The following is a 20,808-nucleotide window of genomic DNA, read 5'->3' as shown; positions in this document are numbered from 1 at the left end:
TTTTTTTGCTTAATTTTTATTTTACTTTAGTAAAATGTTCATTGAACAGGATGTTAAAACAAACTACATCCTTTAAAATGCGAGACTTCAAACAGCAAGTGAGACTGGGATCAGTCGAAACCATATGCCCAGGGGAGAATTTGTACATTAACATATGAATTGATGTGAAGAATCAATTAATGAGGGTTTGGCTTTACTAGCATCAGTTTCTAATTGGGTCCTTTTGTCCTTAAGGTAAATTTCAACCAGAGCACAGATCACTGCAAATAATGCAGATTATGCTTGTATCATTTAGGAGTATCATTTAGGGATATCATGTAGGAATATAATTTATAGAATGGAGATAGAATATATAGAATTTATACAAGTTCTCAACAAACTCTGACATTTTCAGCCCCTCTGAAGCTGTCGGGATGATATGACTTTTACTGCCTTCTCTTCCCAGCTATCACTTTCTGCAGATCTTCAATCTGTTCCAAAAACACCAGTTCGTCCCAGCTGGGCTGCTCACCAATCAACTGGTTACCTGCCCTCCATAGCAGCAGCAAAGATCCTGCTCCAGAGCTCCCAGTGGAACGCCGGGATCCGACCAGCACCTGTTCGAGCTCTGGTGCCGAAACCATGTGAAAGAGGAAAGACAGACTTCACAAGGACGAACAGCAGGTCCCCATGTTAGTGTCCTGCCCTGTGCCACAGGGAGGCTATTGCAGAGATTGCCAAGATCCCAATTTAGTGCACGGAGGGAAGGAGATGGTGCCGGCAGCGTATTTCCGTAGGAAAAGGAGAAGGCAGGCGTTCCGTATGGTGGGAATGCAGATGACAGTGATTTGATGCATCAAAAGAGAACATATGGCCAAAGACGTCACATCTAGCACTTGTGAGAGCCACCTGCCTGTCACGGCTGTCATCTTGATATTGAACGCTGGCACGGGATTCACATGGGTTTAACTCGCTAATACTCAGTGGCAGAGCAAGAGACAGAATCACACAATCACAGAATCGTTCTGGTTGGAAAAGACCTTTAAGATCATTGAGTCCAACCGTTCCCCCAGCCCTGGCACTGCCCCACGTCCCTGAGAACCTCATCTCCGTCTGTCCAACCCCTCCAGGGATGGTGACTCCAGCACTGCCCTGGGCAGCCTGTTCCAATGCCCCACAGCCCTTTGGGGAAGAAATTGTTCCCCACATCCAACCTCAACCTCCCCTGGTGCAACTTGAGGCCGTTTCCTCTGCTCCTGGCGCTTGTTCCTGGGGAGCAGAGCCCGACCCCCCCTGGCTCCAAGCTCCTTTCAGGCAGGTCAGAGATCAGAAGGTCTCCCCTCAGCTCCTGTTCTCCAGCTGAACCCCCAGCTCCCTCAGCCGCTCCCATCACCCTTGTGCTCCAGCCCCTTCCCCAGCTCTGTTCCCTTCTCTCAACTCGCTCCAGCACCTCAAGGCCTTTCTTGGCGTGAGGGGCCCAGAACTGCCCCAGGATTGGAGGTTTGGCCTCCCCAGTGCCCAGCACAGGACAGTCACTGCCCTGGGCCTGCTGGCCACACCAGTGCTGATACTTAGATCTGAAGTGACAATGGGCTCAATCCAAAGTCCACGGGGACTCTGCCAGGTCCTGGATTGATGCCAGGAGGACCTGGGAGGGTTGGGTTGGAAGTAGAGCATTCAGCAAATTACAAAAGAAAGCAATCAGCTCAAGGGAGATGGGAAAGCAGCTGCCTTCTAAATGACACAACCAGAGGGAATGGCAGGAAGATGTGCCAGGGAGGGTCAGCTGGACATGAGGAAAAGGTTCTTCACCCAGAGGTGCTGGACACTGGAACAGGCTCCCCAGGGAGGTGTCACGGCCCCAACCTGACAGTGTTCAAGAAAAGACTGGACAACGTCCTCAGACACACGGTGTGAACTGTGGGGTCGTCACATGCAGGGACAGGAGTTGGACTTGATGATCCTGGTGGGTCCTTTCCAGCTCAGGACATTCTGTGATTCTATGAGTGACACGATCAAACCCAATTTTATGCCATTTCAGTCTAGGATTGTCTTGGGCAGCTGTTTTTGAAGACCTCACCTCTTGATACACCCAGCACCTCTGTGTCTGCAGCCAGCTGGGAAAGTATTGGCTGTTTTTCAGAAGCACCCAACATTTTGGCAGATTTTGGTGGAAGTCCTATTAGTTCACAAGTGGGTTATTAACATAAGGATTGCAGTCTGTGATCCCGATGATTTTTAATAGCACAAGAACGATGGTGCATAAAGAACCTGGAGTGAAGAAAGGAAAAGAGGCTTCTGATGTGATAATGTTGGGATTTTCAAAGAGATCACAGAGGTGGAGTGAAGGGAGCTCCTACAGGGCAGCGACTATGCGGTAATTATTGATGATCTCAGCTAGAAAGGAGCTAACCGAGCACGTGGAGGCCTCCAGCATCCCTTTGGATCTCCCTGGCGTAAGCGCTTTTGCAGGTCCATAGGCTAACCACCCATCAGGAGGATGCATGGTGCAAATGAGCGATTGCAAATCCTTCTGTCGGAGAAGAAAGAAAGAATCCAAACACAGATGAAGGATGATATGTAGGGGAAAGCACTGGAATGAGTAAGATGAGGCTCAAGGAAAGCTCCATGTAGGAAGCAGGACATAAATGCGTCCTGGTCGTAAAAGGCAAGAGAGGCTAGAATTACAGACTAAAGAAATTTCTAAAGAAATACAAGTTTTCTACAAACTAAAGCACTCACTCTGAAGTCACACTGCCCGGGCAGAGTCTTAGGAAGGTTTCAGGCTGGACTGAAGAGTTAAGCAGAGACTCGGGGCCTTGGTTGAGTTCTTGGTTGTCCCAGTCGATCAAGGGAATCCCACGGGTCTGGCAGCAGCGCTGCGGCCTCCCAGGAATGCGGCACTTAACTCCGATGCTGCCATCCGGGAGGCGCTGAGAACGGGGAAAAAGTGGTTCTTCAGTCTCTTAATTTCTGCAAATCAATCAGCAACTGCTGCTGGGGTGCGGTTTAGTGTTGTCAAAGAGGATGAGGAAGATGGAAGAAGGGGAGCTCCTGTGGGGAAGCTATCGCATGGTGATTATTCATTATTTGCAAGGCAAAACTATATATTTTTTGTATCAGAGAGAGACAAATCCTATCTAAATTCCTTCAGTGGCCTCTCCTGGACCTTTGTGATCCCTGCCAGGATTTTCCCAAGGTAAACTCGCCAACTTTAGATATTCCTGCAGCTGGGCTTTGCCAGGGAATGTTTGTCAGAAAGGTGGGCAGGAAAAGTAAAGATGTTTTGATTGACAACTATTTTGTCTATAATGAGATGAATGCAAACCGTCTTTCCATTCAATCCAGATTTGTAAAGGTATTTGAGGTATTAAATGCCACCGAAATCCCAAGGATTGGCTGAGTGCCTAAATATGTTTAGAATCTGAATCCTCTGACTAAATTACTCTGATTCTGACATTATTTCTCTTTTGTCCAGCACCTCCACTGTTTGAGCCCCAGCCCTGGCATATTCCTCCATCTAACCAAGGATCTGACGCAGAGTAACCGAGGATCCGGAGTATCTTTAAGCCTGTGGGATGGAAACTGAATTCAGCTCTCCAAAAAACCCTGAAGGCAGGAGAGAGGTAGCAAAAGGAGCCAATGACCTAAACCATATTTTCAACCTCTCTCAGCATCTCTTGTCATTTTTTTCCTGTCATTTGGTATTTTTTTTTCCTTTTCTTTTTGGTGGCCTGTTTTTCTCTGCTGCCTGTTCCCTCCTCCTCTGCAACGCTGTTTTGCCATCCAGGCGGCCTCTCCCCTCTCCTCACTGCCAGGTTCACGTTAATCACAAAGAGACCCACCAGAGTCTAGCAGTTGTCCAGGATGCCACCAGCAAGGAGACGCAGGAGCTGGTGGCCCCAGTGAGGCTCTAACAGCAATGAACAAAAGCAGGTAGCTCCCCACGTGAGATATTAATTCAGTCGTGGAATGCCCAGCCCGGAGAAGTTGTAGATGTTGAAGCACCTGTGAGCTCTAGAAGTCACTGGAGATTCATGGAAGGATCTCAAGCTGATTTCATAGAATCATAGAATCATTTTTGTTGGAAAAGACTCTCAAGAACGAGGCCAACTGTTAACCTAGCACTGTTACCACTAAACCATGTCCCTGAGAACTTCATCTCCACGTCTTTTAAATCTCTCCAGGGATGGTGACTCCACCGCTGCCCTGGGCAGCCTGTTCCAATGCCCAACAGCCCTTCCGGGAAGAAATTGTTCCCAAGATCCAATGTAAACCAGGACTTGGGCATACGACTGCAGGAGAATTAGAACTAGGAGTGACTCCAGGAGGTCTCCGGTCCAACCTCCTGCTCTAAGCAGGGTCAACTCTGGGATCAGCCCAGGTTTCCAACGGCTTGGAAGACCCACTTGGGTCTTCAAATCCTCCAAAGATGACACAACTGCTGTGGGCAACCCACTCCAACGCTTGGCTGGCCTGGCAATGAAAAAGTTCCTCCTTACACCCAGTTTGAAGGTCTCTCCTAAAAACATAGGTCAGTTACTTCCCACCCTCCCACCACACACTACAGTAAAGACGAAACCTCCTTGGAGGTACCGGGGGCTGCTCTGAAGTTCCCAGAGCCCTTTCCCCTCAGCATCTCCCCACAGGAGCCCCTTGCACACTCCCGGGACTCTCCCCTGCTCTCTTAGACTCTTTTTGGCAGCTGATTCAGGCTAGGTAGAGAGGGATAGAGACAGCTAGATACCTTCAATTCCTCTGCTGTGAATAAAGGGAATACTCCGTGGCAGCCCCATCTTCATACAAGAAACTAAGGTGACAGAGGTAAAATAAATAACCTACGTGCTGCCACTGTTAAATGTCACTGGTAGTGAAACCACCAACCTCTGCTGTGTCGGTGGAAAGTGAAGTTGAAGGCAGCGACTGTTCTCTGCGCATGCCAGTGCTGTAAAGTTTGGAGGAAAGTGAAGACGCGTGAAGGGCACAGAGCAGTGGTGGACAGTACAGCTGGGGTTTGGGGACGGTAACGTGGAAAATCCACACATAAAGCCAGTGGATACCCCTGAGACAGGAGGAGACACATCCTTCAAAAAAACCCAAACCAACAAGAGCAGTAATGTTACACACTGAGTCAAAACAAGACATTTTGGGGCCAGGACAGGATGTCAGTTTAGCACAACCCCAACACTTCTCACCAAGAGGAGCAAGAGATTCAGGGCTTAGAATAATTTTGGTTGGAAGACACCCTCATCGAGTCCAACCATTCCCCCAGCCCTGGCACTGCCCCATGTCCCTGAGAACCTCATCTCTGTCTGTCCAACCCCTCCAGGGATGGTGACTCCAGCACTGCCCTGGGCAGCCTGTTCCAATGCCCCACAGCCCTTTGGGGAAGAAATTGTTCCCAAGACCCAACCTCAGCCTCCCTTGGCGCAACTTGAGGCCGTTTCCTCTGCTCCTGGCGCTTGTTCCTGGGGAGCAGAGCCCGACCCCCCCTGGCTCCAAGCTCCTTTCAGGCAGGTCAGAGATCAGAAGGTCTCCCCTCAGCTCCTGTTCTCCAGCTGAACCCCCAGCTCCCTCAGCCGCTCCCATCACCCTTGTGCTCCAGCCCCTTCCCCAGCTCCGTTCCCTTCTCTCAACTCGCTCCAGCACCTCAAGGCCTTTCTTGGCGTGAGGGGCCCAGAACTGCCCCAGGGTTGGAGGTTTGGCCTCCCCGGTGCCCAGCACAGGACGGTCACCGCCCCGGTCCCTTCCACCACTCCCCCTTGTGCTCCCCAGGAGCCCGCAGGTCTCCCGGCACCTCTCGGACAGCGGCTTTTTACAGTTTTCTGAGGAAAATCCCGCAAGTTCCTCCTCACGCCAACACTTTGCTACCCCCTAGTGCTGACTGGGCGCAGGGACCGGCAGCCGGCGTGGGGGGGGCGCTGAGGGGGGACTCGCACCTCGCCGCTGGCTCCGCAGCAGTGTCGATAAATACCGGTAAATGCTGAGGGCTTCAGCTTAACACCGGGCACCATAAGGAGGGTCGGGCAGGCAGGCAGGCAGGCAGGCAGTCCCGTGAGGCCACGGCACACACGCGTGGGGTCCCCTGAAGGACACGCCACCCCCTTAGGTAGCCCCGATGGTACCGCCCGCCGGGCCCGGTGCTCCGCCTCGGGTCCGCGCACAGCGCCCCCCGGCGGAGGCACTACACAGCCCCGCACTGTGCGCATGCGCAGTACGGCGCCACACGCCCCCCCCCCCCCCCCCCCCGCCTCCCACGGTGGGCAGCCCTCCTGTCGCTTTCCGGCAGCGCGGCTGTAAGGTGCGACGTTTTCACGACGGCGCGTGTGGCGGGGCGGTCTCGCTTCACGGCGGGAGGCGCTGGCCTGGTCCGTGAGGGAGCGGCTGAGGAGAAGCGGGCAGCATGAGGCACAAGAGGAAAGGTACCGGTGTGGGGCCGTGGGACCGGTGTGGGGCCACGGCAGAGCCCGGGGCTGGCGGCAGGGTGGGCCATGCCCCGCTTCCAGGAGCTCAGGGCAGTGGGACTGGGCTTTGCTGCCCGCCCTGGCCAAGGGGATGAGGGGCTGTGGGGCTGTGGGGCAGTCCCAGGGCCTGACCCTCCTCTCCATTCACCTCAGACTCAGCCAGGACCTGCTGGAGACCTGGCTGCCGTTGTCGCTCACGTTATGGTAGAGACCAGGCAGGGGATTACGTGCTGCTTGGCCCATAGAATCAAAGAATCATTTTGGTTGGAAAAGACCCTTAAGATGATGGAGTCCAACCATTAACCCAGCCTGGCACTGCCCCGTGTCCCTGAGAACCTCATCTCCATCTGTCCAACCCCTCCAGGGATGGTGACTCCAGCACTGCCCTGGGCAGCCTGTTCCAATGCCCCACAGCCCTTTGGGGAAGAAATTGTTCCCCACATCCAACCTCAACCTCCCCTGGCGCAACTTGAGACCGTTTCCTCTGGTCCTGGCGCTTGTTCCTGGGGAGCAGAGCCCGACCCCCCCTGGCTCCAAGCTCCTTTCAGGCAGGTCAGAGATCAGAAGGTCTCCCCTCAGCTCCTGTTCTCCAGCTGAACCCCCAGCTCCCTCAGCCGCTCCCATCACCCTTGTGCTCCAGCCCCTTCCCCAGCTCCGTTCCCTTCTCTCAACTTGCTCCTCCTCACTGTCTGCCCTGGTGAGACCTCATCTGGAATATTGTGTCCAGTTCTGGGCCCCTCAGTTCCAGCAGGACAGGGAACTGCTGGAGAGAGTCCAGCGCAGTCACGAAGATGCTGAAGGGAGTGGAGCATCTCCCGGGTGAGGAAAGGCTGAGAGAGCTGGGGCTCTGGAGCTTGGAGAAAAGGAGACTGAGAGGTGACCTCATTCATGGTGGTCAATATGGAAAGAGCGAGTGTCAGGAGGATGGAGCCAGGCTCTTCTTGGTGACAGTCAATAGTAGGACAAGGAGCAATGGGTATAAACTGTAACACGGGAGGTTCCATTTAAATATGAGAAGAAACTTCTTCCCAGTGAGGGTGCCAGAGCCTGGCCCAGGCTGCCCAGGGAGGCTGTGGAGTCTCCTTCTCTGCAGACATTCCAACCCACCTGGACACCTTCCTGTGTAACCTCATCTGGGTGTTCCTGCTCCAACGGGGGATTGCACTGGATGAGCTTTCGAGGTCCCTTCCAATCCCTGACATTCTGTGATTCTGTGATTCTGTTTGGGCATCGTGGGGGTCTGTGGGACAGGGCTCCCTCCCCATCTTGCTTCCCCTGGTCCTGTGGGGGTGGCAGCTCGGGGGCATCAGTGATTTACCACATCCCCTATTGCTGTGCCTGTGTGTGGAGTGGGAAAATGGGGCAATAACTTTCTCCCTCCCCTTCCTGTTGTTTTGGCGAGTGATGAAGGGCCAGCCTCGACCTTACATGAGGGTTGCCGGGACTTAGCACCCCTCTGTCAGCCACCTGTTTTCCTGTTTAACTGGCGCCGTCACTAGAATGCAGAGTCCTTTGCACCCATGTGGGTGCTCAGGAGTTCGTTTTGCTCCTGACCGGTGCCCTGGTTGTCAGATGTGGAGTGAGGTACAGGGGGCAGGAGAGTCCAGGTGTCTCTGGGCTTCTCCCTCATGGCGGAGTGGAAAAAAACAGAAGGATGTAGGAAGCAAAGATGATGCAGGGCAGCAGCAGCCCAGTCTGCCCCACAAAACTACCTGCAGACAGAGACCAGATGGAGCTTTGCTGTGATGCTTCTCCTGGGTGTGTCTAAATGCCAGATTTCAGCAGAGCTGGCACAAACAGTAACTTGTTGGAGCGGGTGTGCACCCACCTGTGTCCCTGCTGGTGGCTTTTCTGGCAAGCTTGGTGTGTAGGTTTTACTGCCTCAGCACTTAGAGGTGTAGACAGCGCTGCACGAGGTGAAATCAATGCATATTGTTGTCCAAAGTGTGGATAGTTCTTTTAACAGAATCACAGAACATTTTGGGTTGGAAGGGACCTTCCAAGCTCATCCAGTGCCACCCCTGCAATGAGCAGGGACATCTGCACCAGCTCAGGTTGCTCAGAGCCCCGTCCAGCCTGGCCTGGGATGTCAGCAAGGATCGGGCATCCACCACCCCTCTGGGCAACCTGGGCCAGTGTTTCACCACCCTCAGTGCAAACAATTTCTCCCTGAAGCAGCATTTGCTTTCTGTGATGGGGAGAGTTCGCAGAGCTGCCCTCTCCATTCGGCTTCTCCCACTGTCCTCACAAACGCGTTCTGTTCCTTACCGCAGATCCTGGTCGCATCAGACTATTCTACTAATCACCTTTAACTTCCAATGACTTTTTGTTTCTAGCTGTTGTGCAAATTCCTCTGGCACAAGAGGGGGAGTTTGTCCTAGAAGTAAAAGAAAACCAGCAATTCAAGGCAGTGACTGTCATTTTTTTGGGAAATGCTGCAAATCAGGAGTGATAACGTGGTGGCAAAATTCCCTCTGCAGGCAACAATTGTAACAAATATTAAAAATTAAACACAGGGCAGGTGCGCCCTGTTGTCACAAGCAGTTAGAAAGCACTGACTATACATGTGGTTTGTCATTTTGTTCTCATTTCAGGAGACCTCAGCCACGCCGAGCTGATGGTGATGACGATAGCTGACATCATAAAGCAATTAATTGAGGCTCATGAGCAGGGAAAAGATGTGAATCTGAACAAGTAAGTCGCTCTGGGATGACACTGAAGAGCTGGACCACTGCTGCTGAATGTGGCCTGTACAGTCTGCTACGTTCAGGCTTTATTTTAAAATGTTTTCTTTTCACAGACTACTTTTATTTCTATTACCGTTTTCTGATAATAAAGGCAGCAAGATTAGTAAATTTTGTGGTAATTTGTGACATCATTGGCAACATTCAGAGCACAAAATGGGTTGTGTTGGTGAAAAACTCTAAGAAATTTATCATTGCCTTTTTGTGTTTCCATCTGTGTTCATCCTTCAGTAGTCCTGAAGTTCCATCAGGGAAAGGAGAGATTAATATACGGATGAAGTTTAAATCAGATTTTCTTAGCCATGTGTTATAAATGAGGTTGTTGTTTACAGAAAGTTCTTCTTTACATATGTGGAATAACAACACCTGAATTTCTCCCACTGTTTCTGTTTCATTTACATGATATAATTGCAAACTTTTTGCTGATGCTGGAAATAACTGACACGACTGTCTTAGGAATGAACTCAGCTACAGTCTGTGTGTATAGGGGTTAATCACAGATGTGAAAAGAATTAAATCGCAGAGCCTGTGGGTGTGCTTCACAGTGTTTTGATAAAACCATATTTAGAAGAAAGATATACAGAAGGAGAAAAAACATAGGCAGTTGTTGCATATCAACTTTATTTGGAGTTTATTTTTGGTATCTTAACACACAGCACAGCTGTTGCAAGGAATGACTGTATGGTCGTTAAAATAACTTACCTGGAAAAGTAAATTAGGAGAACTTACCTAGATCTCCATGTAAGCGAACAGTAATATGAATATGGGTGTGCAGGTCAGAATGGAGTTGTTAATCGGAGATATTTCTGCTTTCAGACTGAAAACCAAGACGTCAGCAAAGTACGGACTTGCAGCACAGCCGCGGTTGGTCGACATCATCGCTGCGGTTCCCCCGCAGTACCGCAAGGTGCTGGTACCGAAGCTGAAGGCCAAGCCCATCAGAACGGCTAGCGGGGTAAAGCACATACGTCATTCTGTCCATCCACCACCAACCCCTGTGCTCTCATCAATAAATTGTATTTAGTTGTTCTCAAAGACCAGCATATGGAATGTCCAGAAGGTTTAATGTAGGTGCACTGGTGCATTCGCAGCTGCCAGGTGGCCTTTTCTGTGGTGACGTGGCAATCAAAGCATTTTGGAGAAGAGAAAGAGGAGGTCTGGAGATTTGGCTTCAGGGCAGCATGTTCTGTTTTTTAGAATAACAGAACAGAATCATGGAATCATTTAGATGGAAAAGCCCCTCAAGTTCATTGAGTCCAACTGTTATCCCACCCCTGGCACTACCCCATGATTGATCCTTTTACAGCAGGAAGCCATGAGGGTTGGAAACCATCACCTTGCTGGTGGTAGGAATTGAGATTAAAACTTAAACTGACTGTGGCGGTGACACACAACAGTGGACTAACAGGTTAGAAGAGACCTCTGAGGTCTGTTGTCCAGCCCCACTCAAAGCAGGTCCAATTAGATCACGATGGTGATGCTTGAATATCTCCAAGGGTGGAGATTCTGCAGTTCTATGACATTCAGTGGATGTGGATGGAAAGTCCACAGTGTCAAGGTCTGTGTTTCAATATTAGACCACCCATGTATTGAAAAAGTTTCTCCTAATCCTAGAATCATTTTGGTTGGAAAAGACCCCCAAGATCGTCAAGTCCAACCGTTCCCCCAGCCCTGGCACTGCCCCATGTCCCTGAAAACCTCATCTCCGTCTGTCCAACCCCTCAGGGATGGTGACTCCAGCACTGCCCTGGGCAGCCTGTTCCAATGCCCCACAGCCCTTTGGGGAAGAAATTGTTCCCCACATCCAACCTCAAGCTCCCCTGGCGCAACTCAAGGCCGTTTCCTCTGGTCCTGGCGCTTGTTCCTGGGGAGCAGAGCCCGACCCCCCCTGGCTCCAAGCTCCTTTCAGGCAGGTCAGAGATCAGGAGGTCTCCCCTCAGCTCCTGTTCTCCAGCTGAACCCCCAGCTCCCTCAGCCGCTCCCATCACACTTGTGCTCCAGCCCCTTCCCCAGCTCCGTTCCCTTCTCTCAACTCGCTCCAGCACCTCAAGGCCTTTCTTGGCGTGAGGGGCCCAGAACTGCCCCCAGGATTCGAGGTTTGACCTTACCCAGCACAGGATAGTTGCTATAAAAACAGCGTGGCTTAATCTGCAGGCCCTCTTGTTGAACAGAGATAAAATGTTTGCATTTAACCTGTTTCTTTGAAAGGTAATTGAGGCTGAAAGCAGGAATAGTAGTACAGTTAACACTCAGCTGTGTGTTTTTAAGCTTCCCTACTATATGTACAGCATGCCTAATGTCAGGTTAAGAAGAAAAACAAACCAAACAAAGAAAAAAAAACCCACCTCAGCAAAATCCAGGAAACGCTCAATTTTTATAACTTAAAAAAAAACCCCAAAAGCCAAAGAATCCCCTAAAAAACCCAAATTATGCAAAAAACTCCAAACAAAACCACAAAAACCACCCCACTCCTCCCAAAAATGCTTAATTTCTTTGATTTCTTCTTTTTGGCTATGGAATGCTTCATTAAACTCTTACTCCAACCAAGATTTATGAAAACTGGAGATGAGATATTGCAAGTTGGGCACCCCAAATTAGCAGACATTAGAAAACCTTAGTGTGTCCGTCCCTTCTTCTCTCTGCTTCTTTTTAAAAGAGAAGGCAGCATCTTATGTTGTGTTTGCATTTAATGTGCGAAAAGCTGCCTGGGGAAAAAATGGCTTGGCCCACTTAGGTGGAGGAAGCTGTTTTTATTATCTTCGGTTTACATATTTTTATTTCTCTCCACTTCTACCCCATTTTCATCCCTTGGTTGCACACTCTCACCGTCGTGCTATTTTAGATGCGTGTTAGATGGTCCCCATGAATACCTGAATATCCGTCTGCGTCTTTTCAGCAGGGCGGTTAATCAGATTTTTTATAAGACATCGGGTTCTTTATAATACACTGCCAGTTTATTCTGAATTGTGGAAAGATTAAATAATAGGATTCCTATTTCTTGATGTATTTGTTATCTCCTTCAAGAGTTAACTCACAGATATTCTAGGTGGCAGACTAAGCAGAAAACATCTTTAAATAGCTTCTCGCAGATGCAAATGTATATAAAGCCTTCCAAGATGCACTTGATTTTTTTAAATACAGAAGCAATTACTATAATTGTTCCTCTGTGTAACTTTGCTTCTTCCAGATTGCTGTCGTGGCCGTGATGTGTAAACCACACAGGTGTCCGCACATTAACTTTACAGGCAACATTTGTGTGTAAGTATGAGAGCTCAGCTGATCTAACAGGACTGTTTTCCAGCATTTCTGTATAAATCTAATACTGGAGTAGCATCGTACTGCGGACAGGCTTCCTTTCTGCACAAGCACAAAGCTGCAGATTGCCGATAACTGCACGTTATATTTTAGAATTCTACTTGTTTTCAGTTTTTCTTCAAGGAGGAAACCTTTTTTTTTTCATGGGCCAAAGCCTGCTTACCTTAGTAGATACCCAGTTTCGTGAATATAGTAATTAGGATAATAAATTGATGATCAAATATGAGTTGCGTTACTGTGCACAGGTGTGTTGCGCAGATAACTGGGTACTTAAGCAGGTTGGAGAAGACTATTATAGAAAAAAAAAAAACGGTTCCATTGGAAAAGTTGGAAAACTGCTGAACTGAGACCCACCTGAGGAGACGCAGATGTTGTCTGTAAAAACTTGCTGGATGTGACAGTCCGGCTTGGAATGAAACACATGAGAGCACAGATGGAAGGGAAGGTTTCCAGCTGGCGTTAAGGAAAAGTTTCTGAATTTTATCTGAATTGAGAAACCCGAGCTGGGTTTACCTTGAAGTTTGTTACCTCTGTTTAAGAGTCTGTGCACCTGAAATCTCACCTGTTTTTTTTCTAACCGTATCAATTGATCTATTTCAAACCATTGCTTCTTTTTCCCACTTTGTCACTCCTGGAACATCATTGTTTTTCCCTAACAGAGAGTGAGCTGGCTCCATTCTTGTTTTCGTGTGAGCAGCTTTTCTGTTTGAGATGTTCCAGGTAATTACATGTACGAAACAGCTTCAATTGGCTTGCACAACTTTTGCCAGCAAATTAGCTCGGCCGCAGTAATTTGGTAATTAATTTTCTAATGGTGACAGATGACTTGAGTTGAGTTTGCAGGGCAGGCAGTGAGGAAACTGATTATACTGGGAACGGAATGTGTCTGATTTGATAGAGATGGCATTATTTTGGTGTCTGTGTGCTTGAGATCCGCACCGTAAGTAACGCTACGCTGACTGCTCGGTTATCTCGTCTGCTGGAGGAGCTCAGTGCCCGCAGATAACGTCGAAGGGGTTGTCAGCCCTCCTGTCTCGGGCACATTTTTGAACACAGAATGGCTGTAAATTGGTCATGAACCCACAGTCCTCCAAAGAAAGCAGAGGACCCTTCAGGATAAATTTATATTCCTTTTAATGGCTATCTGCTGTGTACCATTCCGCTCCTGGGTAGCAGTCGTGCTGTGGTAGCTGCAAATCTGTCTTGCTGTGTCGCGGAATAAGGGTTTCAAACAAGCCTCTAGATGCAGAAACTGTAATTTAATACCAAATATCCACAGTCAATGGATTATATTCTTTTGAAGTAGCCTTAGAATGCTGTATTCACTAAATAGCATGTTCCTAAGTTCAGAAAATAAATGTAAATGAGATTTCTCACCATCAAGATATTTAAATTCTATGAATTTCTGGAAAATAAATGTAGATGGCGTAACGGGATGATATCTCTATTTTATATCTTTCCATGGCAAACAAAGGTCCTATTTTACAACAAATGAGACGATGTTCTCAACGGAATGGTGGGAAATATTTAAATTGTTTATGATTGTAAAATTTACTTTTAAAAAATGTAATAATCTGTGGGTAACTGTTATTCCTAAGCTGTATGGCAGCTCCCTAAAATAATGCCATGTTCCAGAAATACGTTCACGGTACATTCTGCTTCTCGTAAGTCTTATCAAGTTGTTTCATGTGGGTGCAGTCATTGGACAGGTCTGAACTGGTTTTTGGCGTCCCGTTCTCATTAACATTGAATGAAACAACTGTTTTGCACAGTATACTGAGTTTTTGTAGACACACACAGGCTCAGTTCCTCGCAGTGTTACTGGATATCGTAGAATCACTCTCTCCAACATGTGCGTTTGGGTCTGTACCTACAAATCTACATCGGGTGATGCAGAAACACGGGAATTCATTCCTTCATTCATTCCTTCCTTCATTCCTTCCTTCATTCCTTCCTTCATTCCTTCATTCATTCCTTCATTCATTCCTTCATTCATTCCTTCATTCATTCCTTCATTCATTCCTTCATTCATTCCTTCATTCATTCCTTCATTCATTCCTTCATTCATTCCATGCTCTGAGCTGACCAGTCATGAGCTGGTTTTAGTCTGGGAGCTGTATTGCAGTGTTAAGTTACCGTAGCGCCTGACCTAACAAAACCTTCCTTTTGTGAATTTGTTGTTGTTGTTGTTTTTTGCCTATTTGAGAGCTCTGGAATGCCAGGAGCCTGATTAAATTGTTGTGATTGTATGAGTTTGATGCCTTTTTTTTTTGTCTTTTAATATTTGCAGATACTGCCCAGGTGGACCTGATTCTGATTTTGAATATTCGACACAGTCTTACACGGGATATGAGGTATTACTTCGATCTGCCATAACGTGTTGCCTACACTTGATAAACTTGGGTTAAGCTGCTCTATTTCTACAAATTCACTCATACTGCGAGTACAAAAAACAAAAGCAGACTTCATAAATCTTGAGATCTAAAGCAGCTCAGCTATAGGACTGGAAATTCTTCTCCCTTATTGTAGTGGTTGTTTCATTCTCCTCCCTTTGCTGCTGTTCATACTGTTACACGTGCAGCCCATGATTCTGAGCAGGGCGAGCGCAGCATCATGGCTGAACCCCACAACTTGCTGGTGTCGTGATTGCTACAGGAGCTATCAATCTGTGCCCAAATTTTCTTAAATAAACTGTCCGCAGAAACGTAGTTTTACTTGTGGCTCAATATGGGTTTAAGGAAATTAAGGCAGAGAAGCCGGAGCTGGACTTCTTCTCAGAACTGGCCAGTGGAAAGCTCAGAGGCAACAAACATGAGTTAGACTGTGGAAAATTGTACCTTAATTCAAGAAAATAATGTTTTAACATGACAGTCATCGAACACCTGAGTAGGGATCTAGAGAGGTTTTGGGATCTCTGTTCTGGACGCAGCCCTGAGCATCCTGTCCTAGATGGACAGGACTTCAGGCAGGTCCAGTTTACAGCACCCTCTGGATTAACAAAGGTCAAGCTCTGGAAAAAAAGCCCATTATTTAGCTGTTAGTGTCTCCGAAATTACATTTATGCCCTTTTATGTCTCCGTATCTACAGTGATCGCTCACTAGATAGATAGATTTCTGAAATAATGCTCTCCTGTTGTCTGGAGAAAGTTTAACAGCAGAAGATCTTGTTGTGACTCAATTATTGTGACTGGTTTTAACAAAATAACTCATAGCTGTAATACAGATGCAAAGTAGCAAAATGAGGTAAAATATAAACTGCATTAATTTGGTAAACAGCGATGCAGCATCCTTTTAGTCTGGATTTTGTCTGCTGTTTTCCACTTCTCGGTGACTTGAAACTTGTCCTATTAAAGTAGGAAAATCCTATGTATTTGTAAGTGCTTTATAATTCGTGTTGGTTTGGATATGTTATATTCATTTGTTTAATACTAACAGCATGTGGGAGTTGTGTGCGATTAAAAGAGTCCCCATCCTTTAGAGCTTTTAATATAACAGATACAAAATACCAAACGAATCCAGAATACACAAGATGCTTGAAAACCTTATCTTAGATTATTATTAATAGGCGCGCATCAGCTAATAATATAAAAAGTAAGTTTGTTAGAGATTTCAATTGAAATAATATGTTTAGCTTGAATATTTGAAGTTTAGACTGAGTTCTAAAGGACACTACTTGGATAACTGTTTTGGAAGTGAAGAGAAACTAAAATGATAGGGACAGAAAAAGCGGTACTTCGAAAAACAGCTTGTTTGTGATTTTTGCAATATTTTTTGTGGCTCACGACAGAGTTTCTTTATCCATCCTGTTGTAATGCACTAAGAATTTGAAAAATTGTCTCATTCTTTTTATATCATCTTACCATCTCAGGGTGAAAGTGTGTTTCATTGTTACAATTGGATGGACTCTTTGGTTGTGAGACTGAAGACTTTGGGGTCAATTAGGATTTGAAGACTTCATCCATTTCAATGCTACAAGTTGTCATTTGTTCTTTTTCACTGCGTCCTTTAAAAAAAAGTAGTTTACAAAATGCGTCTCCTTGTGTTTTTCAGCCAACATCCATGAGGGCCATTCGGGCTAGATACGACCCTTATCTCCAGACAAGACACAGAGTGGAACAGGTAAATTTTTACAGTGATTGTGATGAAAATAATGAGAATACTTTTAATTGCCTGAACTGGTGGGCTGGAACGGTTGTGATCAGCAGCACTAAGCCCAGTCTCTAGTGGTACAACCCAGCTGTCAGTTTTGGGTCTGATAATCTTTAACCTCTCTGATAATGACCTGGATGTTGGGACAGGACACACTGCAAGTGAGTTTGTAGATGATACAGAATAGGTGGATGAAAGACCAGAGGATTGCACTGCTGTTCAGAGAGACCTGGACAAGGCTGGAGAAATGGGCTGCTGGGAACTTTTTGAAGTTCAACAAAGGGAAATGCCAAGTCCTCCCTCTGGGGAGGAACAACCCCAGGCACCAGTACACGCTGGGAGCTGACCAGTTGGAAAGCAGCTTGGTGGAAAAGGACCTGGGGGTGCTGGTGGACACCAAGATGACCATGAGCAGCATTAGACCCTTGAGGCAAAGAAGACCGAGAATCTCCTGGGCTGTGTTAGAAGGAGTGTTGCCAACATGTCAAAGGAGGAGATCCTTCTTCTCACCCCAGCCTTGCTGAAGCTCCACCTGGAGAGTTGTGTCCAGTTCTGGGGTCCCCAGAAGACGATACGGGAGCACAAGTCTTATGAGGAGCACTTGAGGGAACTGGGGCTGTTTAGCCTGGAGAAAAGGAGGCTGAGGGGAGACCTTATCGCTGCCTACAACTGCCTGAAAGGAGGTTGTAGCATGGAGGGTGTTGGTCTCTTCTCTCAAGTAGCAAGTGATGGGACACGAGGAAGCGTCTTCAAGTTGCGCCAGGGGAGGTTGAGATTGGATCTTGGGAACAATTTCTTCCCCAAAGGGTTGTTGGGCATTGGAACAGGCTGCCCAGGGCAGTGGTGGAGTCACCATCCCTGGAGGAGTTGGACAGACGGAGATGAGGTTCTCAGGGACATGGGTCAGTGCCAGGGCTGGAGGAATGGTTGGACTCGATCTTGAGGGTCTCTTCCAACCCAAATGATTCTATGATTCTAAGTCTAGCAGAAGACCGCTAAGATGATGAAAGGACTGGACGATCTGAAGAGATGCTGAGAGAGCCAAGACTCTTTAGGCTGGGGAAGAGAAGGCTTGGGGGCATCACACCATGTGTATAAATCCCTGGTGGGGGGCTGTGAAGAAGATGGATCCAGGCTCTTCACAGTGGTGCCTGCTGACAGGACACGATGCAATGGGCAGAAATTTAAACACAAGAAATTCCATTGGAACAGTTTTTAACTGTGAGGGTGACTGAGCACTGGGCCAGGTTGCCCAGAGAGATGGTTCAGTCTCCATCCTTTGAGACACTCAAAGCCTATTTGGACATGGGATGATGGTTTTAAACTAAAGCAGAGGAGATTCAGGCCGGACATGAGGAAGAAATTGTTTATAATGAAGGGTGGTGAGAGCCTGTCCCAGGTTGGCCAGAGAGGTGGTGGATGAACCATCCCTGGAGACATCCCAGGCCAGGCTGGACGGGGCTCTGAGCAACCTGAGCTGGTGCAGATGTCCCTGCTCACGGCAGGGGGGGCACTGGGGGAGCTGGGAAGGTCCCTTCAACCCAAACCATCCTGTGACTGAACAAACTGATGTTGCTGACGCTCCTTTGAGAAGAGATTGGACTAGGTGATCTCCAGAGGTCCCTTGCAACCTCAGCTTTTTCGTGATACCATAATTCTACATTAGTCCGACTTGATCCCCATAGAAAAATTATTTTTAGACTTTTTTATTGTCTGTAATTTCCATTAGATAAATGACAAGTTTTGAACCTCTTATAAGATCATGTGTGTTCTGAATAAAACCCAATTACCAACAAGAGATCCTATTACAACAAAATTTTGCTGAATTTCTGTGGCTGTTGCTACTTCTTGGTGTTTACTTACATGGAGAATTTAGTACTCAAACAGTGGCTTTCCCACCAAGATGATTTTTTTGGGGGTCGTCACTGAAGAATTGGAAGATCTGAAGAGTTTCTCAATCCTGTTCTGCTTTAACTGGTTTCTTGTCTATCTCCGAATTCACTGGAAAATTCTCCCTCGATTCCGTGTAGTCCTTTTCTCCCACAGGTTTGTAAGGAAAGTTAGTTCTGTGTGTATTGAAGCAGATGCGAGGAAACTTTTCCTACTGGCCTTAGGTAACTTCAAACTGCAACCAGTGTAACTCCACTAGCAAAGTGCCAGGCTCAAATAATTCTGCTTCGTCATGAAAACCTGTTATGCTGGGCTCAATATCTGTATCATGTTCTTGCAGTAGAAAAATAAGTTTTGAGATTTTTTGGGGGGGTGATTACAAGAAATGTGTACAAAAGGATTAATGGTTTGTCATTCATAGGAGTTATGACAACTAAAAAAAGAAATTCAGTGTAAGAACGTCAGGATTTTCAGAAAAGTCTTTTAGATAAGTCCTTGATTGGTAATTTTTCCCTGGTACCTTTAATTTTACAGCTGAAGCAGTTGGGCCACAGTGTGGATAAAGTCGAGTTTATTGTGATGGGTGGAACATTCATGGCCCTGCCTGAAGACTACAGAGATTATTTCATCAGAAACCTTCACGATGCCTTATCAGGTCACACTTCCAATAATGTAGCAGAGGCTGTCAGGTAAACATCTTCGTTTTCCTCGTTTAAAAGTGTTCTTCAATTAGTGTAAAGCCAGAAAACACTGAAGACAATTTTTTTTGTTGAAGGCAATGTTTATCCAAATATGTTTTTAGGCACAGGTCTGTGTTTTATCTCTTTTTCTCATGGAAGAAATGCTGAGCCACTTCTGATTTCTTGGCGTTCCACCCGGACTTCTACCTTTTATGCCTCGTCACCTTGATTAGGGATTGTGATGAACGGCGTTGCCGTGGGATTGATTTCCTTTGGCTGGGAAGGGGAGCTGAGCGTGGCTTGGAGGGAGGCCAGACGTCAGCTCCCGCCAGGGATGAGTCACCCGCACAGCGTCAGCGCTCGCAGCCCCTCGCGCACTCTAACGCAGTCGCCCTTGCGGCATTTCGGTGTGACAGGGAGACGCTCCTCTTATTTTACAGTCGATAAACTGAAAATCAGAGGCCGATTTACCCACGTGTGCTTTAGGTTGTGAAATCCGTAACTTTCCAGCGCGTTTTGTGGTATAAAACTGAGTAGAATGAGAAAGATTTGACATTTTGGAGCTGTTCAAACGAGGTGAGCGTCCCTGCTGGCAGTTTTAGTTTTTTACCTTGTTGTCGTTCAGTGTGGTAGATTTTCCTTAACACCATCCTCAGCTGCTACAGAAAGCAGTTTTAAAACTGAGCAGGACCAGCCCTTGTCTAGTTTCATGTCTTTGTATTTTAAAGTTGTAATTTCATTTGGTTTTCCTCTGGAGGGCAGCAAACACTTCTGCTGCTTTCCTTTGTGTTTTTTCTCTTGTCATTCCAAACACCAGACAAAAAGTGCTATGCTGCTCTTTCCAAGCAAATTTTATCAAGGTAAAATCACAGGCAAGATGGGAAAAGAATTGCTTTTCTTTTGCTCTCGTGCCCTGGTTGTGAGCACAGAAGGACACAGCTCATGATGGAAGAGCGGTGGAGTTTGCGGGTTGTCTATTCAGATCAGTGCTGTGGTTATATGTACGTCAGATGGTTCGGGATGTGCTTATTTCATATTTTTGCTGCTGCAGGTGTCTAGCTAATCTTATTGGACCTAAAATTGTTTTCCGAGTAGCCTCTCCTTTGCTCTGCAGGTTATTGGGAAACTATTTACGACACAGATGACGTGACCAAGTAATTTTAGTTGCATACAAAAGCAAAGTGACTGAAGTCGGCACACTGCCTTGCGAGCATGCAGATCGAGCGATGTGAGAAAACCTGCACTAATGATGTGTATTTTTTCCAGCAGATAAATAAAGGTTTATATTTTTAACATAAAATTCATGCTAAGTGCATAGTAAAGGGAGGTACATGGGAGTTATTCCAGTTGCACTTCCTAAATATTCTAGAGGCGAGAAAATTGGGCTCAAGATGAATCAGATCTTTTACTTTTTGTGCTTCTTGTGTTGAGCTGCTGTCCCCTGTCACTGCAGTGCTGTTTTGAGATGGCCAATGACACTCGAAATAAACATTCAAGGTTGGATTTATTTCTCTTTGGACATGAGGATTCAGCCCTCCTCCCTCACCGCTTCCATCCACAGAGGCCATGCTGCACGGGGAATACCGA

The 20,808-nt window shown here is 47.1% G+C and overlaps 2 protein-coding genes across 2 annotated transcripts in view; both read left to right on the top strand.

Annotated features, from left to right (window-relative positions):
• The window catches only part of FBXO16 (F-box protein 16), a 29,011-nt gene extending 25,486 nt beyond the window's left edge, over positions 1–3,525 (top strand). The window contains exons 7-8 of the mRNA XM_065632616.1: positions 446–671; positions 3,458–3,525. Of these exons, the coding sequence (XP_065488688.1) occupies positions 446–671; positions 3,458–3,525 (294 nt within the window). The remainder of the gene's footprint in view (positions 1–445; positions 672–3,457) is intronic.
• Positions 3,526–6,293: 2,768 nt separating this feature from the next.
• ELP3 (elongator acetyltransferase complex subunit 3) overlaps positions 6,294–20,808 on the top strand; it is a 95,734-nt gene continuing 81,219 nt past the window's right edge. The window contains exons 1-7 of the mRNA XM_065631645.1: positions 6,294–6,401; positions 9,038–9,137; positions 10,004–10,142; positions 12,375–12,445; positions 14,793–14,856; positions 16,553–16,621; positions 19,076–19,230. Coding sequence (XP_065487717.1) covers positions 6,383–6,401; positions 9,038–9,137; positions 10,004–10,142; positions 12,375–12,445; positions 14,793–14,856; positions 16,553–16,621; positions 19,076–19,230 — 617 coding nt within the window. The 5' untranslated portion in view covers positions 6,294–6,382. The remainder of the gene's footprint in view (positions 6,402–9,037; positions 9,138–10,003; positions 10,143–12,374; positions 12,446–14,792; positions 14,857–16,552; positions 16,622–19,075; positions 19,231–20,808) is intronic.

Source organism: Caloenas nicobarica, chromosome 3, assembly GCF_036013445.1.
Source record: "Caloenas nicobarica isolate bCalNic1 chromosome 3, bCalNic1.hap1, whole genome shotgun sequence".
NCBI lineage: Eukaryota > Metazoa > Chordata > Aves > Columbiformes > Columbidae > Caloenas > Caloenas nicobarica.
This window is presented reverse-complemented; position numbering and strand designations above follow the sequence as displayed.